Below are 24,245 nucleotides of genomic sequence, written 5' to 3' on the forward strand. Positions count from 1 at the left end.
CGCTCGTGTGTGCAAGGTGTAGAAAAGTGCAGGGTTGAAACAAGCGCTTCAGTTCACTTACCCGAGCTAGTAGAGGCAGTAGCCGCCGTCGATGATGCAGTTGGCGCCTGAAAAGAGCAAATTGTCAGAATGTGTTCTGGGAAAATAGAGAGAAGCAGGGTTAGGAGGGCTTACCAGTCATGTAGGAAGAGGCGTCCGAAGCGAGGAACACAGCAAGATTGTTGAGCTCGTCAACATTTCCGAGACGTCGCTGAGGAGTTTGGTCGATCCAAATCTTCTTCTGGGCGTCCAAAGCCGGAACGCGGTTCAGAGCGGTGTCCATGTATCCCGGAGAAATGGAGTTCACACGGATGTTGTACTTAGCCCACTCGGCAGCCAGAGAGTGGACAAGATGGACAACGCCGGCCTTGGAGGCATTGTAGCACGATTGTTCCTGCGGGTAGTTGACGATGGAGCCAGACATCGAGGCAACGTAGACGAAAGAGCCGGGGTTCTTGTTGTTGATCATGGAGCGGGCGACCTCGCGGCCGATCTTGAAGGCACCGTTCAGATTGATGTCGATTGTCTTCTCCCACATATCGTCTTCGTAGGTCTCGGCGGGGATGTTGGAGCTATACTTTCAGTATTGACCTTTCACAGATTATGAGTTTGAATAAATCAGAGCAAGGACTTACTCGGCAATACCGGCGGAGTTGATGAGCACATCGATTTGTCCATAGTGGTCCTTGATGTCCTTGACGGCACCAGCAATCTGGGCTGAATCACGGATATCGACCTCGTAGAAGCGCACATCCACGCCAGTCTGAGCGGAAAGCTCCTCAGCAGCCGGGACACCGATGTCGCGCTTCTGGTCGATGATGGCAATGCCCTTGGCACCGACTTCGGCCATGGCCTGTGCCATGTTGAAACCGAGTCCGCGAGCGCCACTGATTTCTTGTAAGTCGGAACACAAACAAGTGAAGAGCGAGGAAAAGTGCCGTCGCTCGCATCTCGGAACTTACCCAGTGACCACGACGGTCTTGCCAACGAGGAGGAACTTGCGCATGGTAGGAGTCAGGCGCTCGACCAAGGTCTTGTCAAGTGGCATTGCGACCTTCTTAGCATCTCCGAGCGTAGCAGGGACGACGGCCGGCTGGGCCGAGATCGCTTTCTCGACACGCTTTCCATCTTCGAAGCTCACGACTGGGACTTTGGTGTCAGCAGCGGCTGTCTTCTCAAGCTTGGAGTTAGCACCTTGTGACTTGGTGTCGTTGTTGTCGGAGCCCTTGGTGAAGCGGCGGATGCTGGTGCCCATGGCTGGAGTCATCACACGGCGAGTCACGACGCGAGGAAGCGTACGGGACAACATGGTCGTTCTGGTGTGTGTGGTTATGAGGAGTAGGAAGATGTTGGTGTAGAATGAGAGGAAAAGACTGCTGTCTGTCGTGGAATGAGGAGGAAGATGGGTGAGGTGGTGAAGTGAGGAAGGGCCAGAAAAGATTTTAAACCCCAACGGCGGTGGATTGCGCTAGCAAGCGAAACCGAGGGCAGTGAGGTCGAGGTAGGGCAGGTGAAAGTCTTTGCAGGATCGAGGGGGCCGTCTAGTCAGGCGGGATGGGGGTGAGTTAAAAGGTGGGAAGAGTGGGCTTGGAGAAATACAGCTCCGGAGCTTCGGACTTTAGCTCAGGTTGAGTAATTGAAGAGAGCTAACGAGGCGGGATATGGGCTCTGAGAGGAATTGATACTTGAGGTGTGCGGCAGGAGAGAGTTTATAAGCTGTTGTTGTGTGTTGAAGATCTTGAGAGCAGAGGAACCTCCACGTCCAGACACGGCGGCTTTAAATTGGGGGACGGGGCCCCTCAGTCGCGGGCAGCGCTTGGGGCTCTCGTGGTTTCCTGGGCAGGAGACCGATGTCCTCCACGGCCTGTCATGAATTATGGAGCTTCCGCCCGCCGCGATTAGAAACACCATGGCTTCTGGGACCTGCTGGACCCTCTCGGCGCCCGAGCGCACACGCCCTGTTGGAGATCTGCACTTATGCATGCAGGCACGCGCCTGTGCGCAAGCCACTCTATCTGGCGATGCACCCACGGGCGCGCCGCCGCTGTTGTGCTGATCAGTGTATCAAGCGCCATGAGACGGACTGTTGCATTGGAATCGCCGTCGACGGCCGTTGTGGCATCCCTCTGCACAAGTGTCGGCAAGGCAGGATATTAATATCTCGCAGTGGGCGCCACGATGGCAGCAGGCTTGCGGCTGACCGAGACTGGGGAGGCAAATGGCTCAGGAAAAAAGAGCAGTGCGTCGTCATCTGATGCCTTCACGTCCCCACGGCACAACCAACAGGTGCTCCCGGCGAGCTCCCGCGCGCAACGCTGTCATCCACGTCCACAACCGGATCCTGCTCTCCAACGGCCGTTATCACTCTGGCTATCTCACTGTGCATGCTGCATTGCCTGCGATCCCAGGCTCTGACTGATAGGCGTGATAATGGCTTGCCGCATCGGGGCAATCCAGCGCCATGCCAACATGTCGGCTGCTTCTGGAATGTGCATGCCGCAGCGTTATGCAAGGTGCAGGGCTCAAGCACGACAGAGATCCACCGTGAGATGCGCCATGCCGCGCACCAAGCCCGCGAGTCCGTAGCGGGAGCCACAAATATCTTCCCGCCGCGTCTCGCGACTCGCTTCGGCGCCCTCGGTCGCGAGCCATGCTGTTCCGCCGGGGTCTGGGACGCTGTGAGACGTCAGAACTGCCACACCACAATCCTTAATCCAACATCTCCACAAAACCCAGCCTGCTCAACACCACAAACCCTCTGCCACCTCGCCGCCAGCATCCATATTTGACGCGGCAAAAGAAAGCGGCGGCCTCCGCTGCGTCGTTGCTGCAAGAATCTCGCGCACTCGAATTGCTCCCACCGCCGCCGCCCACGTGTGGGTCACGCTACGCAGCGAGCTCATCACGCCGCCGCGCCGCCGATAGCTGGTGTGCTCGTCGCCATATCGCTCCGGCGTGCGGGCGTGGTGGTGAAGGCCCTTCACCGCCCCTTCGCAAGCCGCCGCCGCAACCTTCCCTGCACAGAAGCATCCGCCGTCTTCCCACCTGCAGCTCCGGCTGCTACACGTGGGCCGCTGCCGCTGATAGTCCGTGCAGCGAGCCTCCAGCCACGTCTGCGCGGTGGAAAGGGCCGCTTCTGCACGGCCGTGCGGTAGTGTTTTGTGCAAGTCATCGAGACTGATGGAGGCTTGGGGTTTGATTAAGCCAATACTTTGGCAACCACACTGACCCTCAGTACGGGGCTTTTGAAAATTTCGAACGGAACACACCCCACTTTGGTGCGTCGAGATGACAGCCGCAAAACTAGGGAGCCGGGGCAAGGGAATAGGGCCCTCATCCACTTATCGCGGCATGTGGAGACGTTGTGGTGCAATGCTGGTTTGAGACGGGGAAGCGTAAACCACATCCTGAGTAGCGGGCGGCAATTTTCTGCTTTCTATTTTTAAGGTCGGGAAGGTGAGTCTAGAGGTGAGTGAAAAGGACTACTTTTGATGTCCCTTCCAAAAAATGCCTCTTCTCACAGCGATTTCGTTTCTTCTCGTCTTAAGAAAGTACGGAAAATCTCTTCCTTACCTTCAGGAGAACAGTTACAAGTCAAGACTTGAAAATTTCACACTTTCCAAGTCTATGCTCCTAGAAGCATGTCTCAAGAAAATATAACAGTCTTAGGCAGATCTGGACTCTGAATCTATCGCCTACATCCCGCAAAAACATTAAATACCCCCAAAGTCACAACTAATAGCTAATAACTAACAACTAACAGCTACAACTAAAGACCTCCGATCCCTAGCTCCCCCACCAATACTAACCTCAAACAGCCTCACGCTCTCCAGATTACTAGTCAGAAGCCAGGCACCCCCTTATACCGAATCGTATCAAACCCGCTCCCCTCACTCTGACCACCACGCCAATTCCCTTGGCACACCCCGTCCCGAGTCCCCGGGGCCAGACCTCCACTCCACGATCACCAGCTGGCCCACGCTAATCCTCGGGATGATCCGCCGAGTTTTCCAGGGCCAGGGTCGCCTCCGGGTTTCTTCCCGCCCAGGGGCGGTGCAGGAACGGCCACGAGATGGGACGTGTGGAGGTCACCTGAGCTCAAGAAAATGAGTGCACGTGGGGTGATGACTAACGGCCTGGGCTTTCGAATGGTCTGGGGGTATAAGAAGGGTTGAAGATGCGAGGAGGGTGAGCATGGAGTGGATTCGGGGTGGTTGATTGAAACCTGAAGGATCATCATATGATGAGTGGTTCTTGGGATTGGGTGTGGGATCAATAGTACACTTAGCCCAATTCCACAGGTTGGATCTGTCGTCGTTGGAGTATCAAACCTGGAGGCAAGCACGACAGAGTGTGCGGCGTGTGCAATACTGCAATTTAGTGGTACTTAGCACCATTACTGCTTGCCTCTTACTTCTATCCTTCCTCAACACGACGATGAACAAGTATATCGAGCATTGCTAACCACTTCTTCCTTCAATCACAGATGTTGGCCATCACCACTCTTCAACTGTCACACCCGCTCCACCCCTTCCATACGCTGAGCTGTCGTAAGTTTTTGATCTCCACCGCCCACCACCCAAATCCATGATCTTCACGAGATGGAATATCCCACCCCATGTGCAGGAGCCAAGTTGAATTCCAACATGTATTCACTAAGGTATACCTTTGTAGGAAAGGCAGCCACTCTACGCGGCAGTGTCAGTCCTATTCTTGATCGACAGCCACAGGAAAGGCAGCCACTCATGCTGCAGTCCAGTGTTGTTTTTGATCCCCTTTCTCCTCTCCTCCTCTCCTCCTTCCTTGCACGTTCAAGGAGGCAGGGAGGCGGGCGAGGGGCTTTATAGTCGAGAGAGAGGGTGCAGTTGAGGGGCACGTGGTTTGGGGGTCCCCGTGTGGAAGTGCAGGTGATTCACGTAATGTTCCGGATCTACCGTAGCGCGTGGAGGTCCAGTGATGTGCGGGGCGGGCTCCACCACTGTTGAAGAAGGGGATTGCACGTAGCATCCACCTGACCGCTTCTTACTTCTCGTGTTTGCATCGCGTCCTGCGCTCAATCGACCTCAGCATCCAACGTGAGAATGAAACGAGCTCGTGACATCCACCTGACTGCTCCAGTCTCGTCCGCCGCTGGGGTCTAAACCACCAACTCGCGCTTCTCAGAATCTCCAGAGCTTTGCTTATGGATAGGGATTGGAAACCGATATTCACCTCAAGCATGGAGAGAGACATAGTGGATCAACGGGGAACTATTGACACCGATGGAGGAGTTGGGTGGAGTTGCAAAAGTGCTGCGACTTCTTGAATCATGGAGTGTGGAGGAGGATCGGAGAGGTGATGGTGGTGAGCGTCGATATCCGAGAAAGAGTCGCGGGAGTATCATGACTTGCGATGCTCTCCGTAGTCGAATATGGATGGGGAGGTCCGGCGTCATGGTGAGGAAGCGCCGCTGTTATAGGAATAGCTTAGCATCGTGGAGGAATCAAGGTAACCATCACCGATTTGCGCCGTGGAGAGGCCGTCCCGACCTCTTCACCACCAACACCATTATGGCAACTCTGTGGATATTGATGCACCGCCCCGACTCCATTCGGATGGTGTAGTGAGAGTGTTAAACTTGGCACTCCCAGACATCAAGTTCGACAGCGAGGTTGTTGATTCCCCAAGCCTCCAGACACCTTTCCATTTCCCGAGCAAAGGGGACGCCATCAGTAGAGTAGAAGAATATATATTTCCAATCCAGCTTACCTACTCCTCTCACGTGATTTCACGACACCACACGTGCATCTTATCATTGTCAGAACCTCTTCATGAACAAGTTTTGATATAAATATCCTATGACTATCACTATACTAACCGTATCTACCAGGGGGTACTCGAAATCTCAAATCCAATGACAAAGCTGCACGCAGAGCATCAAAGAAAAAAACAAGCTCATCAAGGGAGCAGATTTCCTCCGAAAACGCCTTGCTATGCCCAATTTGAGACGTTCCGAACGCGCTTTGCTATTCAAAAGTGGCCGTCGGGGGCCGCGTGTATCCAATTGGGTTGTAGGGATATATATTCGATAGGTATGGGTGGAGTAGAGACAGTGGGAGTTCGGTGATCAGACAGTTTCGACATAATTGCTAGGAGAGGCGTTAGTTGGGAGTAATTGGGGTGAATGAGGGGTTTGGAGTGGCTCACCTAGGGAAGATCCCTTCACGATCTCCTATCCTTCCAGTCCACCAATCTGTCTCGTTGTCCGTCCGCTTCAGAATTGTAATGACCTCGCCCTTTTTGAATCCTAGGTCGCCTGCTTGATCAGGCTCGAATGTGAATTTTGCAATTGCTTGATCTGGTCCCATTGACGCCTTCTTCACGCCAAAGACTGGCTTCGGCGCTGTCGGTCTGGCGGGCTTTGGTTTGTCGTTGAATGTATAGTTATCGCTGAACCCAGAACCGCTACGATTGCGGGTTTCGCGGCTATCAAGCCTATCGAAAGTCTCGTTGGGATTGGCACGTGTCGTGAAAGAACGGTTGACGCCTTGCGAAGGCGGGGATCGGTCGTAGATATCATCTGCCCATGTGCTGGCGCGCGATGGCCTATCGCGGTAGACATACTCATCGTCCTGGCCTACGGAACCTGTGCGATTCGAGCGGACGCCCTCGCCGTACGCGGAGCCTCTTCTTCCTTGCCACACCACGTCCTCGTGTGCTTCGTCGTAAACAGGGATGTCGTTGTACATGGAGTCCGCGTTTTGTGCGCCCGCCACACCCGCGAAGACTCTCGAATTGAGCACTCGCATGAGAGGCTCCGATGCTGGCGGCGGGGGAACCTGTCCGCTGAGCAGCTCGCGCGCGGTCCATCGTCTCCCGTATAGCTTCTCGTTCGCGTCTCGCCGTTCGATGATGGCAGAGCCCTCAAGTGACACACCCGCGAACAGTCCCTTCGTCTTCGAGTATGCGAATATGCCAGCGACGCTCTTCAAGCTGGCCGCGCCCGCAGCTTCGGCATTGCGGCCCACCGGGCCTGCGGCAATGGAGACATTCCCGCCCAGCGTCAGAGACCCAGCCTGCGCGAATGTCTTGACGGCCGAGGCATCGTTGAGGATGAAAACAAAATCTGTTAACTCGAACCCGATCTGACCTCCGAATCCACCGCCTACAGTGCCGATGGCGGTGGGAGCGGACCAGGTCCCGTCAGAAAGACGGGCAACGACGACACCAGATCCGAATCGTGCAGTGCCGAGGAAGCCTGCTTTGAATACGGTGAGGATTGCGAGGCCCTACGAGGAGTCGACGCGTTAGAGATTGCTCGCGTTGGTGGGGGTTGGGATGGGATGGTAGTGGAAAGTTTTCAAAACCTAGTAAATATGCAACATACCTTAGCATTGGCGAGAATCTGCGGTGGTATAATTTTGTCAGGGCCAAAGGCTTGTCGCGGGTCGACAAAGGAGGCGAGGATCTTTCCAGTCTTCCTGCATTCGCCTGGCAGCTGTCAGTCAGCGTCATACAAAGATAGTTGATGGGAAAGATGAGTACGCACTTCGCATGGAAGACGGAAGCGGGTTGTTGAGTCCCAGAGGCATGGTGGAGGTTGTGAGAGCGGATATGTGGATGTAGATGGCCGCGAGCGGTGGTGTCTGGAAGAATATGGGGGAGGGGTGTGCTGGAGAAGGCTGGTGAAGTTCGATTCGGATGACGCGGGTGTGGCTGAGTCTTGCTGTCCACGACGGACTTGCGTAGGTAGCTCCTACACCATCGTCCACGCGAGATAGATTACTGTGCATGCAAGATATGTTCACCCTTCTTAGGAAGTGTTTCAGTTAGATCCTAATTGCTTTGATGGGGGGGTGGAACAATGATTCTTCAAGCATAACCGGACGATGAGTCCCATTAAATCTTTTCTTCTACCTCCGCAAATTGATATCACAACCATATGGTGCTATTCTGTTTCAAGAAAGCTGCGGAATACTCGGTACACTACGGCTGACCCTCGAAGCTGTGGCGATACGTACGCGTGGAGCAACTTCAGCCGCCTCTCATCACGCTCACGTTTCAGCCGCAAGTGTGCTTCTCTGTACAATGGTACATCTAAACCGCTTTCCTGAGAGTTTGAGATTACACTTAGACTAGGCATATCGCCAAGTAGGGGATGATATTGCAAGGTTGCTTTCCAAACCCATATTCCATCTCTCCAACTTCATAAAAAAAAGCTCTCTTTTCATTCACCGGGTCATCAGTGCAGAGCCTGCTCTGAGATTCTCCCACGTCTTATGTTCAAGTGGAAGGAAACAGGAAAGTAGTCAACAGGTAAGAGTTACTCTTAAGGAATAGGAATGAAATGTCACGCAGGAGGTACATTTTCTAACGCCACTGCTGATACAGCCGCCTATACATTGCCCCCAGCAGTATCATTACCATTGCCCTCACTAGTCTAAGATCAATGCCGGAGAATGTTGGGCGAAGAACATACCAGGACTACAATCGGGCTAAAAACATCCTTGATTTCTTCGGACCAACACTACTCGAAGAGATACAGTACTAGGTCAAAAGTGTGGACACACGGATATACCACTGCTCTGACTTCACTCTTGCGCTCTCGACGCCATTGTAGGGAGTGCTATAGGCAACATGTCTTCAAATAGTCAAGATGCAGTCTAATTTCCACTGCGTTATCCTTTACATCCCATTTAGGGTTCTAAACCCTGTCAGGGTATCCCAGCCAGTTGCAAGGAGTGCCCAAACCTGTGTCTGGGTACTGTACATACAATCTACACACAGTCACAGCACGGTTCTTGCAACCTTTTCCACAACTCATGCGCTACATGCTGTGTCGGTTGCCACCTACCTTACAGCGTCTCCTGGTTCACGAAAGACGCGCCTCCAAATTCATACCCAGCCACTGGAACATATGAGAAATTGGGATACAATCATCAAATTGGAATACAATCATCAAATTGGATGGAACTCGTCATCTCTTCGACTATTAGACTTTATGGACCACCCCTGGCCTTAAACCTGACCCACACACCATACCATTTCACAACGAAGAAACACTCCTCTCGAAAGTCGGCCCCACACTTGCTTTTCGCCTCCGCCTCCTCCAACACCTCAATCTCAAAATGCAAGAATATTGCCGCCACTGTCTTCGTAAGCGTAACCCACGCTAGATAGCGGCCAGGACAGCTCCTGCTGGGTCCACCAAAAGCCAGACTGTGCGCATCCATTTCATATCGGCGCTCCTTACTCGCCTCGAGATACCGCTCTGGGCGGAACTCCTCAGCATCTTCCCCATAAATCCCCTTATCGCGGTGCACAACCCAAGGATTCGCACCTATGACGGTCCCAGCTGGGAGTTCGTGGCCTTCGACCACAGCGCCGGAACCTGGCACAACGCGAGGGAGGCTCACGCCGATGACGGTGGTGAGGCGCATTGCTTCTGTCAGGCAGGAATGCAGGTATGGCAGGTTGGCTACCTGTTCGTAGCTTGGAGCGTCGTCTAACTGGCCTTCTTTCAGGGCGTTGTCGAGCTCGGCGTGCAGTTTTGCCTGGCTTGTTGGGCTACGGCCGATATGCCCGAAACAGGCGGACAGCGTCATTCCAAGTGTGTCAAAACCGGCGGCGATGATATGAACGATTGTTGTTGCGGCCCATTGGGGCTTGAAGTTGGGGTGTGAGGCAGCGAAGCGGGCGATGTCGCTTGCGATGTCTGCGTGGGTTGCGGAGGTAGTGGTGGCGGATTTGGCGCGGGATGTGAGTTGGGCGATGTAGAACTGGGAATGGTCAGTGACTCTAAAGGGAAGAAGTGGGTAGGATCCTCACCTTGATGATGTTCAAGTTGTGCGTAGTAGGTTCTGATAGTAAAGGCAACCCAATATTTCGCAACTTCTCTGCGGCCCACGTGTATCCCCGCCACATGTCGGGAACCAAGCCAACCCACTGAACCTTCTGCCAGAATATATCGATATCTTTCGCGTTATCCCGATCATCCCCAGTACTGATATAATCCATCGACTCCGCAAACGTGATCTCAGTCAACAGGTCAAGAGCGAGGATATTCATCCACTTCACCAAATCCACCGGCCTTCCACCTCCCTCCTTCATCTTCGCGACAAACTTCCCCATAGGCTTATCCAGCAGGAATTCCCGCCTCTTAACAGACTCGGTCGTGAATGCTGGCCCAATCAATCTCCGCTGCGCGTGATACTTCTTCATATCAGACTCGCCGAGCAGATTCATCCCCTCAGGGTCCTTGGACGCGATCGTCTCATACCAGCGGGACTTCACAAAGGGGGAGCTGGCGCCGTAGACCAGCTTGATGTTCTTGGGATCCGAGAGAGAAACTTCGTTAGGCGAGAGGCGCACGATAGGGCCGTAGGTTTTGTGGAGATCAATTTCGAGGCGATGGCGGTGAAGGGCACGGGAGTGATAGACGAGCCATAGGGGTGTGATGCTCGCGAGGAAGGGACCGGGAACTTTTGAGAGAGGGTGGAGGAAACGTTGGTAGTAGATGTAAGAGAAGAGTGTGAAGAATGGAGCGCAGTATATGAAAGTAAGAAGGTGAGACATCTTCGAGGTCCTTTAGAGATAGAAGGAAGCGCAATCTATTATTTGATTTTGGAAGAGTACGAAGGTAGGTGCACCAGCTTATGAAGACGACAGAGAGTGTACTTACTGGCTATAAAGGCGACGACTACATGACGAAAGGCACAGGATCGCCATGTCCGCGTCAGCATCGGCACGATTTAGTTGCTATATCGAAGGTAGTAGCTTTAACAAAATCAGTAACACACATAATGAGTAATGAGGCAGTGCTGCAGCTTTTCGTTATTTCCAATGGTGCGGGACGAATTGGTCACCGTAAGAGGTTAGAACGGTCTCGCAAGCTGTGGTGATCTCTGATGTATTTTAAACGCCCGGCTATCATTCTCGGTGCTATTATCTCTCTCATATCGGTTTACCCACCCCATTACCTCCTACATATAGAGAGGGGTATTGACAGCATATTCTTTACCTCAAGGTCCAAGGGTCCTACTCTGAGGAGTAGCTTCAATCGTATTACTAGAAGAATCAGGTCTCAAAACATGCTGAGAAGGACCTCAAAAGGAAAATGAACGTACGCTCCTGTGAGAAATCGTCATGGGAAACATTTCCAATTGACAAGAAATAAAATATGCTTGGAGTGAAGAAGTGAAGGTCGGGAAAAGGTATTGCCGATCGCCGCTGATAGCCCGTGCATAGACCCACCATGTCATAGTTCCCCAGCATTTCACCTGCGCTCTGATGATCGAACCTTTGCATACATTTCTTACGATTTACGACTGACGAATCTCTTCTACTTCTTCTCAAACACCACGGCGCACTCCCTTTTCCTAGCTTCTGAACGCGCGCAACAAGCTGCAACTTACTTTGGAACCACCCCACCATGCCTCCTCGAGCAGGTCACTCGAGAGTGAAAGCACTCGACTACGACGACGATGATGTGTATAGCGACGACGATTATCTGGACGAAGGCGACGGAGATGGTATGCCCTATGCAGAGCTTAAACCCCACATGAGAACCTCTGCTAATGAGTTATTTCCAGGAATGACCGACGAAGACAAAGGTACGAGGCCTGACTTTCGAGACACTCCATACATGACATACGAAATATGTTCTGACACGGATCTGATGGTAGAACAATTGCGACTGGGTACGATAAACGTGAAGTCAGCGTTAGGCCCGAGCATCTCAATACCAGACACGGAAATCCAAGAAGCACTATGGCATTACTATTTCGACGTGGCCAAGGCGGCGTCATACTTGAAAAGTAAGGGAACCAGCAAGTCCAATTCACTCAAGCACAATGCTCACAATATACCAGACAAGCTTGCCCCAAAACCCGTGGCGCAGACGAAAAAGCAGAAGCCGATCTCCCGGTTTGACCTAGCAGCTGCAAGCACATCCGGTGAGTCTAAACCATTTTTGCCTTCGTGTCAAGACGTACCTATTGCCCTCTGCCGAACGGACCTGGAATTTACCCCTACCCCAATGTCGATACACAACCTAGAGGCTGCGCGCGAGCTTGACTGGTCTGACATCGGTTCAGGCGCAGCGTCTATCCACCCGCCTGTACTGTCGCCCCACACCGAAGAACATTATCCCATGTCTGCTGCCGATTTCTTCAAAGACACACCGTGGCTGAATGTTCCAAATCATCGCCGTGGAGACATACTCATCGAACCATTATCTCCTCGAGGTGGACTCCTTGGTGGTTCCTCCAAGTTAGCGGCTCTCGCTGCTGCGCGAAAGAAGAAACAAGAAGAAGCGAAGGCCGCTTCTACTCTCCAGGTTGCTGGTTCTGCAGATAGTAAAGAAACGGATCGGGCTGTGTCTCTTCTAGATCGCCTCAATGCCAAAGGAAAGCCCAGGGATGGGCTTCTTGCTAGGCCTCCACCAACCGAAGCATCGAGTGCTGGAAAGTCTGCTCAGACGAGATATCCTGCAAAGAGGAAGAAATCACCAAGCCCACCTCCCATCCAAAAAGAAGAAGAGGCCACCCTATTCGAGGCGACACCCGATTTTATTGTACCGGATATCCGAGCTCCTCCGTCGACATTTGCAGCAACCATGATTGGATGTTTTAGCCCAGGGATCCAGGCCCGGTTTCCGGAGGGCAACTTGTTTTCATTGCCGTTCATCCGCACAAGGCAAGCCGCTGACTTAGACCCATTTGCAGGCCCAAGTCCAGACGATATCGTGCTGAATGCACAGGCAAAGGGAACCAAGCCAAAGAAGGGCACATCGAAACATGCGACTGGAGATAAGGCAACTAACGACGTCACAAATTCCGTATCTGCTCTATCGGTAGAGGAAGCACCGAGAGTCAAGAGTAAGAACTTGGACGTCTTGAAAGAGTTTGAGAAATCTGATATGAAGAGAATGGCGAACTTCGTCGTCATTGGTCATGTTGATCATGGCAAGAGTACACTAATGGGCCGCCTACTATACGATCTCAAAGTCATCGACCAGAGGTCCGTCGACAAGCTACGAAAGGAAGCCGAGACCATTGGGAAGTCTTCTTTCGCCCTAGCATGGGTAATGGACCAGACATCCGAAGAACGAAGCCGAGGTGTGACTGTTGACATTGCCACGAATTACTTCGAGACGGAAAAGACAAAGTTCACAATACTCGACGCACCCGGCCACCGAGACTTCATCCCAAATATGATCGCAGGCGCCAGCCAGGCCGACTTCGCGGTCCTCGTCATCGACGCTGGTATAAACAGCTTCGAATCCGGGCTAAAAGGCCAAACAAAAGAGCACGCAATGCTCGTCCGAAGCATGGGCGTTCAGCGCCTGGTCGTTGCCGTTAACAAGATGGACACAGTTCAATGGAGCAAAGAGCGCTTCGACGAAATCTCCCAACAGATGACCGCCTTCCTCGTCTCGGCCTCCTTCGCCGCCAAAAACCTCACCTTTATCCCCTGCGCTGGCCTCACAGGCGACAACATCATCCGCCCACCCCCCGCCAACACATTCCCGGACGACTGGTACACCGGCCCAACCTTGATCGAAGCCCTCGACGCCTCCGAGCCCGCGAAACGCGCCCTCACCCTCCCTCTCCGCCTCACCGTTTCCGACGTCTTCCGCGGTGGCATCATGCACCCGCTCTCCATCTCAGGCCGCCTCGACGCCGGCTCCCTCCAAGTCGGCGACACCGTCCTCGCCATGCCCGCGGGCGAACCCGCAACAATCAAAGGCATTGAGTCCGAAAGCGAGTCCGTCGACTGGGCTGTCGCAGGCCAGATCGTCACCCTCCACCTTGCAGACATCGACCCCGTGCATCTCCGCCTCGGCGATATCATCTGCACCCCCGCTAACCCGATCCAAAACATCAAACGCTTCACGGCGAAGATCCTGGCGTTCGAGGACGTGTTCCCGATGTCAATAGACGTGTTCCGGGGCCGGATGAATGCGCCGGCGAAGGTGGTGCGGCTGCTCAGTACGCTGAATAAGGCGAGTGGGGCGGTGGAAAAGAAGAAGCCGCGGATCGTGGCGCCGGGGGCATTAGCGAAGGTGGTGGTGGAGTTGGAGAGGGAGATGCCGCTGGAGGTGGGGACGAGGGTGGTGTTGAGGGCGGGTGGGGATACGGTTGCGGCGGGGTTGTTGGAGAGTGTGGAGTAAGGCAGTGGGATGAGCTGCGACGTGATCTGTCTCAAAAAGTCTGGGAGTCTGGGACGCTAGCATGTGGGTAGGATATGGCATATAGATATGGATCGGGTACGGGCGGGATACTGGCAGGCGACATAGGGCATGTGGAAGATATCCATCGTCTGTCCGATGTTGATGTCTCGATCAGGCATATCAGATATAGGTACCGAGTCACTGTAGTCTCAATGAACTACAGACCCAATTTACTACAAGTTGAAGTCTCAAATGAAAATGCGTGGGTATTGAAATTAGTAACAGATATACTCCCCGGAGCCCATATACCATAGGCCCAAAATTAGTGCATAGCGTCCCAATATTATGAAAAGTAGCGTTCAAGCGTAACGATCGGTGACCAAACCGCCTTCTCCTCGACCCAATGGAAAACAGGGATATTCTCGATCCACTCCTCGGGCTGGTCGCCTCGCTCCAAGGCCCAATTGATGTACTCGCTTCGCATGTACATCGCTTGTTCGACGATTTCGGGGACGGTGTACTTGCGTAATAGGCCACCCGGTCCACAGTGCTTCCGGAAGACGTTTTGGTAGACTTGTGAGCCTGTGTAGAGGTTAATTGATTGATCATATCAAAAGGAGGCTGGTATTCGGGAAGCTTACCTGCGTAGCTCTCCAGCGCCCCATCAAGCGCCCTCCGCTCTTCCTTCGTCCATTCAGGCGCAACGCGTGCTACAGCAGCGGGCGGCCTGGACGTCCTCGGCGCGCCCAGCCCATCTACACGCTCGAAGGGATTGCCATCCGCGTCCTGCTCAATATTGGGCTCGTGGTCGATAGGGAGGACGATGCGAGTCTTCGCGCGCAGACGGCGAGCGAGGTAGATGTCGGGCTCGCAGGCCATGCGTGCGAGATGAAGATCAATCCACTTGCGTTTGAGCTTCGCGCGCTCCCTACTCTCTTCTGCGAGCCGAGTCTCGAGTTCTTCACGCTCTTCGCGGGCGGCTGAGATCGAGCGTTGGTTTTCGAGCTCGGCTTTGGCAAGCTGCCGGTTGCGTTTCTCTTTCTCTAGTAGACTCAAGACTTTTTTGAGGGGAGCGACAATTTGATGATTCACTGGTCGCACGATGGCCAGGCCTGGGTCGGGCTTTTCCTTCCAGGTTTTGATAACGCTGTGCAGACTGAGAATCATACGTATGTAGGGAATTGCTAAGCTGAGGCACTTTTCGGGGAGCGCTCCCTCGATTCCTTCGGGGATACAGCAGTCCCATATGTCTTCTAGTAGGAGAGCCAGCGAAGGTATGATCCGAGCGTATAGATCATGAACGAGTTCGTCCTTGGACCCGTTGAACTCGTCGCTTTCGACATCTATGAGTATATTGCGGAGATTGAGTAATGCCTCATCTCGTTCATCGAAGAGCAGACTAATATCGTCGCCATAATCAGTCTCAGGTGTTCGGAAGAGTGCTCGAGCGGTCAGATAGGCTTCGCGAATATCTCTTCCGGTCTCCGTTTGAAGGGAAATATTCCGACGCTCGATCGAAAACACCTTTTGCAGTTCAGCTGCCTCGCCGAGGAAATCAATGCGTTCGTCCTCTTCGTCGTCCGACTGTTCCGTCTGTCTCTCTTCTTCGACTTCATTCTCGCTGCGTTCTTCGTTTGGCTGGACTACATTCGGGCTTCGTACAGTACTATTAGACCGCGGTTCTGGATCCTTTTCAAGAGTCTTTCTTGGCTTGGGTTTAGATATCTCCTGGTGCCCACTGATGCTATCATCGAGCTGCAGCGGATCATCGTCCTCAACTTGTATGTTATCCTCGGGGTGTTCGACCTCCTCTGCCTGATTTCGAGATCCCGTGCGCCGTAATACCCGTTGTTGGGCTTTCAAACCAGCTTCTTGAGCCATGATAGCCTTATTGCTCGCCTTTGGCGCTTTATGAGCGTTCGTGACACCCTTCTCTTTCACAGCCTGTCCTGTTCTGGAGCTGGCCTCTTTCTCGGGCTGGACTTTTGGTGCATTTTTGGACCCCGGGGGTCTTCCGCGTTTAGCTACGACTCTCTTCTCTACCCCTTGTGCCAGAGATTTGAGATTTCCGGCTGGTTGACCTCTGGAGGAACCACGCCGTTTCGGAGGGGACTGCTCTTGATCTTCTTCATGGTCGAACGCAGTAGATCGTCTTTTTTTGACAATCCCCTGCCGCTTTCGGACGGCATGTTCAACAATCTCGCCTGGTGGTACAGGCTCCACAGAGGCGTCTTTCCCCGCAACCCTTTTACTCTTTCTCGAAGGCGGTGTGGCCTCAACAGGAGATTCGCTCGGTTCCGCCCTTTGCTGCCTCCCAGTCCTCTGTTTCGGTGGAGTGATTGGGGGTTGTATATCCTGAGCAGTGGTTTGTGGGGATGGAACCGAATGGGAGTCCGGTAGGTCGTACGGGTCTCCTCGACGTCGCCCCTGCGGCTTAGTGGAGCTAGTCGCAGCTGATGATGGCCGCTTCAGCTTCCCTGTCTTCGTGGGAGGGGCGGGTTCGGACTGTTTCGAGCTCCTTGTCCCCCGTATCGGCAACGCTTCGTGGGCGCGTTGGTTTCGTTTCGATGCTGGCTGTTGGCGAGCAGCACCGTTTAGGAAGTTGGCGGCCTCTTGCGCTGAGCTGCGATGGGTGCTTTTCACTATTGACTCAGGGAAGTTGTGCGATGTGTCGTGGTGCAATGCTGCAACTTGCCCTGTATCAGTAATGTCCTCTTTGGAGAGGGCAGCACCCATACTGTGCTCCGCAATCAGCTGGGCGTTCGCCGCGTCCTCGCTATATTGCGCCTGCGCATCATCGTCGCCTAAATTGTCAGAGCAAGGCAAGAGCGCTACTAGGGAAGGCCATACCGTCTTCTTCGGGGTCGGCATCGCCATTGCTGTCCTCATCGCTGTTTTCGCTATTTCTGTATGCTGATGCCCCCTTGTGCAAATCGTCCGCAACTTTAGTTGCACTCTGAGCAGGGGCAGACCTCTCTCTCACCATCTTCGCAAACTTTGAAGAAGGAGGGAGGGGAGAGAGTAGTGAATGGATGTTGGTGTTTCGGAGTGGGGACACAAGGCTGGCTATCGTTGGTTGGCGCGGCGACCGGGATGTCTCAACGCGATGTCACGCTTCCAGTGGGACTTGGAGCATTCATCCAACTGCCCCATCACCATGGCTGACACCAGAATACCGCACCAGCCGCTAAAGCTACTAGACAACAAGACTGAACACAAGTTTGCCCTCCCGGCGAAGTGTATTCATGACGGCGAAGATGTCTCGTTCTTTCTCACTACGAAGGCGTACAGCGATATCATGACTTTTTTATTTCAGTTGAATGCTTCTATGTTTCCAAGAAAGGCTACACAAGAAGATTCAGTGTCACAGACCGTAGAGGCCTGGAAGCTGAATGATCCCAGAGTCCCCTTGTCTCCAATAACACTTAAGCTGAGCCAGCTCTTGGAGAAACTGGCTAGCTTTATCGATGAAGTACCCCCAGATACTGGGCCGCGCAGATTCGGCAACGTCAGCTTCAGAAAATGGTATGAGTTGGTTAAAGAGAGGCTGCCGGCGTTGATGGATGAATATCTTCCTGCTGAGATCTTGGCTCTAGGTGGTGGCGATTCTGAAGGCACGTCTGCTAAAACCGAGCTAGAAGCCTATCTGTATGGCAGCTTTGGCAGCTCTCAGCGGCTAGACTATGGCACTGGGCATGAGCTCAGCTTTCTTGCCTTTCTTGGCTGCTTGTGGAAGCTCGGCGCGTTTCCTCGAACAGAATCTGGTGTGGAGGAGCGAGGCATTGTGCTCGGCGTTATTGAACCGTAAGTCACCTTTAGTGGTCGATTGACATTCCATTGACCTCGCCGCAGCTATTTACAACTGGTTCGGCGCCTAATTCTGACGTACACACTCGAACCGGCGGGGTCTCACGGCGTATGGGGCTTAGACGACCATTCATTTCTTCCTTACATCTTTGGCTCTGCACAGCTGTCTCCAGCAATACGTGCCCCGGCAGATATACCCGCCGAGGGCTCGTTGCCAAATGCTCCCAATCCTCCTGATGTGGCAAAGGCCGATGTTGTTGGACGCGAAAGGAAGACCAACATGTACTTCAACGCAATTGGCTTCATCTACGACGTCAAGAGAGGCCCGTTCTGGGAGCACAGCCCCATTCTGTTCGACATTTCGGGAGTCAAGGCAGGGTGGGCAAAGATCAATAAGGTTAGCCACATGTAGTGAGACGTCAGGAAAATCCTTCTAACACATCGTATAGGGTATGCTGAAAATGTATAATGCCGAAGTGCTGTCGAAGTTTCCAGTTGTGCAGCATTTCCCGTTCGGCTCGCTCTTCGCCTGGGAGAAGGACCCTGCAGCGTTGGCCATAAACGCTTCGGTGCATACGACAAGCCAGCCCACGAGGCAGACGACGGTGACGCAGTCGAGGAGTGCGCCGCTGCGAGATGCAATGCAAGAGGGCATGCGAGCTCCATGGGCTGGTGCGCCAACATGGTCCACAGCAGGAACGGCGGCGCCGTGGGCAACAACACGCGCTCAGTTGCCCGTTCCTGATGGCCCGAATCAGCCGACTAGAGCGCCATGGGTGTCTGCTACAGCAGTGCCGCCGCCCGCTTCAGGAAATGCAACGGCGGCACCGTGGGCAAGGTCGGGCAGGAAGCCTCCCAGGAAGCCTCCGGCGTAGAATATGGATTGTCCAGCGCTCAACGGCATGGGATGCATCATGGGGGATGCATCATGGAGGATTGCATTGCGGCGGAGTACTGCCATCAGGGGTCGGTATCAAGCAAGGGTGGGTCCAGGACGCGTCGTGCCGGGCCAAGCAACGGCGACAGGGCGTGTACACGATGGAACAGGGCGATTGTTTACACCGTATGTAGCACGGATCCTGCAGCAAATGGCAACGCCGCCAGGCACATGTCCGACGTCAATGAAGGCTGCGCGGTCCCCAGACAGCGGGCGCAGGCTGGGGCGCGGCGTCGTGAAACTGGTGGAGCAGCCCAATTTAGCGGCTATAAATAGGGCGAAACGGCGCTGCAGACCCTGGCGCCTGGATTATTGCGTGCGGAATCTGGGGCGGGTTGCGCTTGGACTCTCCTCGAACGAGCCTCGTCTTCCACCGCGAAACCCTCCACGCCCGGCTCCAGCTTCCGCGCCTCTCTCCACCTGGCTCAAAAGCCGCCCGCTGCCTCCAATCGCTGCCACTGCAACTCCTGAGAGCTTCGTGCGTCTGTATCATCTCTCTTTCCCTCCCTCGCAGCACCCCTTCCACACAGCCGTCCGGCCCAGCAACCTCGACCGCAATCAACATGCCAGGAGTCCGTAAGTGGCCGCTGCCTCCCCTCCAGCCTCATGCTGCAGCTTCCCGCACTCTCTGTTTATCGCATCGAGCTTCAAATCCCTCATGCGGCCCTCGCGACGCCATCCATTGCTTCCGCTCGTCTCCCGTCCATCCCCCGCTCCCCCATCGCAGAGGAACCCAGTTCTAACACACCATGCCCTGTCTAGCACCTGATACCGTCAACACGGCGAAGAAGTTCTTCAAGGGCCTCTTCGGCAAAAAGAAGAAGGAAAAGAAAGAAGACAAGCCCGCTGCTGAAGCCCCCAAGCCCACCGAGACCACCCCGCCAGCTCCCGCTCCCGAGGCCGCTCCGGCGCCGGTCGCGACAACTGTTGAGGAGCCGAAGCCTGCTGAGCCAAAGCCAGCGGAGGGCGCGGGTGCCCCGAACTCTCCAGAGGTCCAGGCACTCGCTGAGGTCAAGAAAGCTACAGACGGTAAGCCGCCTCGTGTTCCTTCTCCGGGCCCCGTCAACTACAGTTGGCCCACCAATCTCGGCCGTCGCGCCAACCCCCCTGCCGTGGAGTACGACGATGGATCGCGCTGGAGGTCAAGGTGCGGCGACGACTGAGCGCAAGCTCAAAAGCCCGCTCTAGAGACATTAGGAAGCTGGGAGCATCCAGCCTCCCTGCAGCATCCAAGACTCCTCACGACAGCATGATAAGACGGCCAGCAACCTACGACTCCAATGATTCCCACGACCTTTTCAAGATACCCATCCCTTTGGATTTCCCATTCCCTTTTCCTTTCTCATTTCCAATTCCCCTTCCACATTTCACACTTCACATTTCACTTTCCTCGGCCAGTGCATTGGCTAACAATTGAAATCAGCGGCTTCCCCGACGCCCGCTGCTGCTAGTCCTGTAGCCGCAGAGGCGGCTAAGCCTGCTGAACCTTTACCAGCTCCTGCCACAAGTTCTGAGACTCCCGCCGAGACGAAGGCTGCCGAACCCGCCCCGCCTGCTGTTCCAGCTGTCAACCCGGCCCCTGGGATGTCAGCGACCTCAGGCCCCTTGGACGACCATCCAGCTTGGGAGACGAAGCCAGAGGAGGCGAAATAAACACACAACTTGCTTGTCAACGCTACGCGTGCTGTCAACATGATCAGATCACGCGACGCCTTCGACCACATCTCTGGTTCATGGAAATCTCTCACCGTGGCGCTAATTCCCCGACACGCGAGCTAGAACTTCCCCAGCGTTCTGCATCCCCCTATCCCCTTGCCCCCGTTAATCGTCCCCCGCCTCACGGTCACTCGGCAACAACGACACATCTGCGCAACTCCCCGGAACCAGTCGTGGAGTCTAGCATCAATCAGCGAGTGAGCGAGCGATTTTCGGAACCCCCCACACCACCAACCCCCATTTCACCACCACCTTTTTTTTTCTTTTCTTCATACTTTGGGTCATACTTTGCAGCGGCCATGCTCTTTGAGCGAGCGAGCGTTGGAGATGGATCAGGCCTTTCTATACCCCCCGGTTTGCTGTGCTGGAGCGTCGTGAGCTGTAGTTAGGAGGGAAATTCATGGAGTGGAGTCTATGCTAGCGAGTTTAGAGAGGCGGATTCCCGATATGGGTTTTGCTTGACTTTCTTTTTCCTTGAGTGCGAGAGTGAGGTGCGTGTGATGCTGTGATGGTGATGATGGAGTGTGTTCTACGCTAATGGTGAGGCGGCCGCGCGATTTGGGGCATTTCGTTGTGTTACTCTTCCCTGCCACTGTCTGAGGTGCCTTGAGATGTTTTTGTGAAGCTGAAACGTCTTGTTTTGCGCAATCGGGTACCTGGCTGGGCCACCTCAGACGGCTGTAGAGAGGTGTACACTCTCGCCTAGTTTTGACGGTGTAAGACTAGAGGTAGGAGGCTTGATACACGATGCATAGAACTTTACATCACATGGTCCAGAGTCTCGTAACCTTTAGGCAGTCTTCGCGGCTATATCAACTGTGTCAAAACGCTCGAATAGCTGGTCCGATTTTGGAAGTGTATGAAACCTAGGCCAGGGACCTGATTTGCGGTGCGTATAACGTGACATTGTATCGCTTAGAGTTTAGTAACCTTCATTGAGTCTTTGGACCTGTGTTAGCGATGGGAAAAACGCTCGAATAGGTGGGCTAATTTAGGAGGTGCACGTAATCTAGATACTTTATCGAATTGTGAAGTTCATAGTCTAATCCATAGTGCGTGGAACGTTGCATTAGGCTTCTAAAATCTTGTATCTGCTAGTCCGGCTTCGAGGGTATATGGTATGTGTCAAAGCGCTTGAGCACCTGGTCTGACTCTGGAGGCGCAAGATATATAGATCACTGCTTGAGTGCAATACCACTTTGAAAAAGCGAAAAGAACACCGAGGGCCCACAGGACGATATATGAGCTTAGATAGTAAGATGTGATGTTCAATACGTTTCAAACCTGACTTTGTGCTTTAGAGAATTGGTAAGGGTGGTATATACGTGTGACTAGAGTTATGGCCTAGTACTGTATCCTAGACCTCTGCTCAATCTCAGCCATCGTAGGGCGGTGGAGGCGTGTATGTTCTCGGTCCGTCGTAAGTCTCAAGCTCATGCGCAGTTTCATCGTCTGGGAGACCCGTCGACCAGCCCACCCCCGAGCTCGCGGTGCCAGCCTCTGAAATAGGGCTACTGACGTATTCGCGCTTGGCGTCTGGATCTCTCGAGATGTCGGAGGAATGCTCGATGTTTATGCGAAGTGAGTCAGGGGCGTCGGGTTGCTGGCAGGTGTTAGATATGTTTCCCTCAAACCCTCCACCGCAAATAGCATTACAGTTCAAAGAAAGACGACCTACCAATCTCTTCTCATCTGGCAAAAACCCATCACGTAGAGCAAGCACTTCTGCAACATCTAATGGCGTCAACGGCTCCTGCACCCTCTGCGTCTCCGCACGCTCTCTCTTCTCCTCATCCCTCGCCTGCTCGATCCTCTCACATATAACCTCTCCCTCTCCCAACCTCCCTATCAGATTCCCCCTCTCCCACCGCCCATTTGCCAACCGCATCCCCGTGAATTTCGTCCGGTCAAGCCTACAGTTCACAACCTGGCAATCCTCCAAAGTACTTCTCCCCGCCGAACTCCTCTCAATGCTACAGTTCTTCAGCGTGCTCCGATCCAGCTTCGTCTCGTCCCTAACCCGCGAGGCGGTCACTCGAGAGCGCGAAAGACGGCTCTTGCCGCTGACCTCAGAGCCCTCCTTGACATCGCTGCGTTCGACGACACTGTCGCCGCTGATAAAGCTATCGGAGACCGTTGAACGGTCTAGCCGGCTGTTGCTGATGGCACATTGAGTCCCAGAGACAGTACTGCGGTCCGCGCGTGCGAGGTTCAGCGTGCTGTCTGTGATGGTGGAGCGGTCGAGGTGCGAGTCTGTCACGTGGGCGCGCTCGAGGACGCTGCGGTCGAAGCGCGATTTCCCCGGTTGCGCGTCGGATATGGACGCTGAGGGGGCTGCGGGAGCTGAAGAGGTGACTGTGGTGTCTGTGAGGCGGGAGCGGTCGAAGACGGTCTTTTCAGAGAGGCCGGCGAGGCGGCAGTTCGTGAGGGTTGATCTGTCGATTCGGGGGTGGGATGACCATGCTGGCGGTTCGACGGTGTGGTTGGTGATGGTGGAGTAGCGGGCATTGGGGATGCTAGAGCCTTGAGACATAGTTGACGTGCAATGCTTCTGAAAATCCAAGCAAGTAGAATTTGTGTATGAATCCTGTGGTATTTGGAGGAAAAAGTAAGAGCTTAGAGTTAGCAGATATCAAGCCTTTTTAAGCATCGACCGTCGCTGATGCCTGATGCCGGCCTTACGAAGCCTATCGTATTCCTCGTAAAGTGCTGCAGATTGCGCAGGTGGTTGGAGGATGGAAAGGCACCTGGTCCAGCTGAATGGTGGAATGATGTGGGACTCGTAAGTCGATACGTCACCTCTTTCCCATGCGGCGTGCCGAAGCGACGCCTTGGCCCAACTCTATCCCAACTCCTAGGTATGGCCTCGTTCACTCTCTTCAACTACCTGGAAACGCCATCTCCACGTTAGAGAATGCAGCTATTAGCTTTTCTATTCCAGAAGCATAGGTGAGTCTCAAGAACCCCCGATAACATAAGAGCTGTTGTAGATCGCTCAAATTTCTCTCCTAATGCCCGTTGCGCAAAATTTATAATCTTTAACAATATTATATATATCGAGACCCTTACACACCTAGAACATTAGGTTAAATAGAACATTAGGTTAAATTACAGCTAATATCAAGTTTTAATTCTATTAAGCAGAGTCTATAGTCTTATTATTAATACTAAAAAGTGTCCTAGGTCGCCTCCTATAGAGTTTGCGATCGGGTTACAAAATATACTTTAGCGTTATGCCTGGATTATATTAAGAGCAATAAATTTTGTTTAGCGATTCTTAGAAATCCGGTTAAATAGAGAGCATAACGTGTTGTTTTATGCGCTCGATACGCACCGCCGTTAGTCGTAAGTCCTAAGGCTTTCCCCTTCCTTCTAATCCTAGTTATGTACTGGTTCGTTAACAAGTCTAAATTGATCTCTAACTTAGCAAGAATAAAAAGGCTCTGGGTGGTATAGAATTGATAGCGGAGCCGACGGCTAAAAAGAGAAAAAATATGTAAAATAAGGAAAAAAGTAAGTTAGCACATGCGAGATTCGAACTCAAGCTAGTAGAAGGCAACAAAAAAAGGGTTACATCCACCCCGCTGATGGTAC

At 53.5% G+C, this 24,245-nt stretch overlaps 10 protein-coding genes across 10 annotated transcripts; 6 read left to right on the forward strand and 4 right to left on the reverse strand.

The window, feature by feature from the left end:
- Positions 1-66: 66 nt before the first annotated feature.
- BDZ99DRAFT_525518 (NAD(P)-binding protein) lies at positions 67-1,294 on the reverse strand (the record flags this gene model as incomplete). Its single annotated transcript, XM_033726004.1, has 4 exons — positions 67-107; positions 175-611; positions 675-926; positions 1,002-1,294. 4 exons carry the CDS (start codon positions 1,292-1,294, stop codon positions 67-69), a joined length of 1,023 nt encoding a protein of 340 aa, XP_033571656.1.
- Positions 1,295-2,103: 809 nt separating this feature from the next.
- BDZ99DRAFT_575330 (uncharacterized protein) lies at positions 2,104-2,964 on the forward strand (the record flags this gene model as incomplete). The annotated part of the gene is made up of 3 exons (XM_033728457.1): positions 2,104-2,325; positions 2,448-2,717; positions 2,776-2,964. The coding sequence occupies exons 1-3, from the start codon at positions 2,218-2,220 to the stop codon at positions 2,962-2,964; spliced, it is 567 nt and encodes a 188-aa protein (XP_033571657.1). The 5' UTR covers positions 2,104-2,217.
- Positions 2,965-5,840: 2,876 nt separating this feature from the next.
- BDZ99DRAFT_575331 (DUF500-domain-containing protein) lies at positions 5,841-7,688 on the reverse strand. The gene is made up of 4 exons (XM_033728458.1): positions 7,568-7,688; positions 7,406-7,509; positions 6,226-7,307; positions 5,841-6,167 (listed from the first exon to the last, which is right to left on the reverse strand). The coding sequence occupies exons 1-4, from the start codon at positions 7,608-7,610 to the stop codon at positions 6,146-6,148; spliced, it is 1,251 nt and encodes a 416-aa protein (XP_033571658.1). The 5' UTR covers positions 7,611-7,688; the 3' UTR covers positions 5,841-6,145.
- A 1,413-nt stretch (positions 7,689-9,101) lies between these two features.
- On the reverse strand, positions 9,102-10,530 carry BDZ99DRAFT_351339 (cytochrome P450; the record flags this gene model as incomplete). Its single annotated transcript, XM_033714517.1, has 2 exons — positions 9,102-9,797; positions 9,847-10,530. Coding segments are annotated over 2 exons (1,380 nt in total), but the record flags the coding sequence as incomplete, so codon positions are not given.
- Positions 10,531-10,868: 338 nt separating this feature from the next.
- Positions 10,869-11,196, forward strand: BDZ99DRAFT_150581 (uncharacterized protein). Its single transcript, XM_033712774.1, has one exon. The coding sequence runs from the start codon at positions 10,926-10,928 to the stop codon at positions 11,136-11,138; it is 213 nt and encodes a 70-aa protein (XP_033571660.1). The 5' UTR covers positions 10,869-10,925; the 3' UTR covers positions 11,139-11,196.
- A 109-nt stretch (positions 11,197-11,305) lies between these two features.
- Positions 11,306-14,290, forward strand: BDZ99DRAFT_150654 (uncharacterized protein). Its single transcript, XM_033712775.1, has 5 exons — positions 11,306-11,549; positions 11,610-11,630; positions 11,703-11,834; positions 11,889-11,972; positions 12,744-14,290. The coding sequence occupies exons 1-5, from the start codon at positions 11,450-11,452 to the stop codon at positions 14,189-14,191; spliced, it is 1,785 nt and encodes a 594-aa protein (XP_033571661.1). The 5' UTR covers positions 11,306-11,449; the 3' UTR covers positions 14,192-14,290.
- A 3,054-nt stretch (positions 14,291-17,344) lies between these two features.
- On the forward strand, positions 17,345-19,034 carry BDZ99DRAFT_150672 (phosphotyrosyl phosphatase activator). The gene is made up of 3 exons (XM_033712776.1): positions 17,345-17,995; positions 18,044-18,395; positions 18,448-19,034. The coding sequence occupies exons 1-3, from the start codon at positions 17,349-17,351 to the stop codon at positions 18,871-18,873; spliced, it is 1,425 nt and encodes a 474-aa protein (XP_033571662.1). The 5' UTR covers positions 17,345-17,348; the 3' UTR covers positions 18,874-19,034.
- Positions 18,766-19,595, forward strand: BDZ99DRAFT_150703 (uncharacterized protein). Its single transcript, XM_033712777.1, has one exon. It carries the CDS (start codon positions 18,877-18,879, stop codon positions 19,513-19,515), a length of 639 nt encoding a protein of 212 aa, XP_033571663.1. The 5' UTR covers positions 18,766-18,876; the 3' UTR covers positions 19,516-19,595.
- Positions 19,596-19,684: 89 nt separating this feature from the next.
- BDZ99DRAFT_525525 (uncharacterized protein) lies at positions 19,685-20,588 on the forward strand (the record flags this gene model as incomplete). The annotated part of the gene is made up of 2 exons (XM_033726005.1): positions 19,685-19,964; positions 20,359-20,588. 2 exons carry the CDS (start codon positions 19,685-19,687, stop codon positions 20,586-20,588), a joined length of 510 nt encoding a protein of 169 aa, XP_033571664.1.
- A 1,098-nt stretch (positions 20,589-21,686) lies between these two features.
- BDZ99DRAFT_467383 (uncharacterized protein) lies at positions 21,687-23,368 on the reverse strand. The gene is made up of 2 exons (XM_033721010.1): positions 22,330-23,368; positions 21,687-22,254 (listed from the first exon to the last, which is right to left on the reverse strand). The coding sequence occupies exons 1-2, from the start codon at positions 23,182-23,184 to the stop codon at positions 22,027-22,029; spliced, it is 1,083 nt and encodes a 360-aa protein (XP_033571665.1). The 5' UTR covers positions 23,185-23,368; the 3' UTR covers positions 21,687-22,026.
- Positions 23,369-24,245: the final 877 nt, after the last annotated feature.

The sequence above is a fragment of the Mytilinidion resinicola genome (assembly GCF_010093595.1).
Source record: "Mytilinidion resinicola strain CBS 304.34 unplaced genomic scaffold BDZ99scaffold_21, whole genome shotgun sequence".
In the NCBI taxonomy this organism is placed as follows: domain Eukaryota; kingdom Fungi; phylum Ascomycota; class Dothideomycetes; order Mytilinidiales; family Mytilinidiaceae; genus Mytilinidion; species Mytilinidion resinicola.

What these genes read in the sequence shown, in the direction of transcription:
- BDZ99DRAFT_575331 (XM_033728458.1), bottom strand. Translation starts at nt 7,610, where the DNA reads ATGCCTCTGGGACTCAACAACCCGCTTCCGTCTTCCATGCGAA. An exon ending in AGATTCTCGCCAATGCTAAG is followed by an intron (nt 7,308 to 7,405) that starts GTATGTTGCATA and finishes GACTCCTCGTAG; the next exon opens with GGCCTCGCAATCCTCACCGT. An exon ending in CGTGAAGGGATCTTCCCTAG is followed by an intron (nt 6,168 to 6,225) that starts GTGAGCCACTCC and finishes CGCCTCTCCTAG; the next exon opens with CAATTATGTCGAAACTGTCT.
- BDZ99DRAFT_150581 (XM_033712774.1), top strand. Translation starts at nt 10,926, where the DNA reads ATGTATTTTAAACGCCCGGCTATCATTCTCGGTGCTATTATCTCTCTC.
- BDZ99DRAFT_150654 (XM_033712775.1), top strand. Translation starts at nt 11,450, where the DNA reads ATGCCTCCTCGAGCAGGTCACTCGAGAGTGAAAGCACTCGACTACGAC. An exon ending in GGACGAAGGCGACGGAGATG is followed by an intron (nt 11,550 to 11,609) that starts GTATGCCCTATG and finishes AGTTATTTCCAG; the next exon opens with GAATGACCGACGAAGACAAA. An exon ending in AATGACCGACGAAGACAAAG is followed by an intron (nt 11,631 to 11,702) that starts GTACGAGGCCTG and finishes ATCTGATGGTAG; the next exon opens with AACAATTGCGACTGGGTACG.
- BDZ99DRAFT_150672 (XM_033712776.1), top strand. Translation starts at nt 17,349, where the DNA reads ATGGCTGACACCAGAATACCGCACCAGCCGCTAAAGCTACTAGACAAC. An exon ending in GTGCTCGGCGTTATTGAACC is followed by an intron (nt 17,996 to 18,043) that starts GTAAGTCACCTT and finishes ACCTCGCCGCAG; the next exon opens with CTATTTACAACTGGTTCGGC. An exon ending in GGTGGGCAAAGATCAATAAG is followed by an intron (nt 18,396 to 18,447) that starts GTTAGCCACATG and finishes CACATCGTATAG; the next exon opens with GGTATGCTGAAAATGTATAA.
- BDZ99DRAFT_150703 (XM_033712777.1), top strand. Translation starts at nt 18,877, where the DNA reads ATGGATTGTCCAGCGCTCAACGGCATGGGATGCATCATGGGGGATGCA.
- BDZ99DRAFT_467383 (XM_033721010.1), bottom strand. Translation starts at nt 23,184, where the DNA reads ATGTCTCAAGGCTCTAGCATCCCCAATGCCCGCTACTCCACCATCACC. An exon ending in TGCCAGATGAGAAGAGATTG is followed by an intron (nt 22,255 to 22,329) that starts GTAGGTCGTCTT and finishes AACACCTGCCAG; the next exon opens with CAACCCGACGCCCCTGACTC.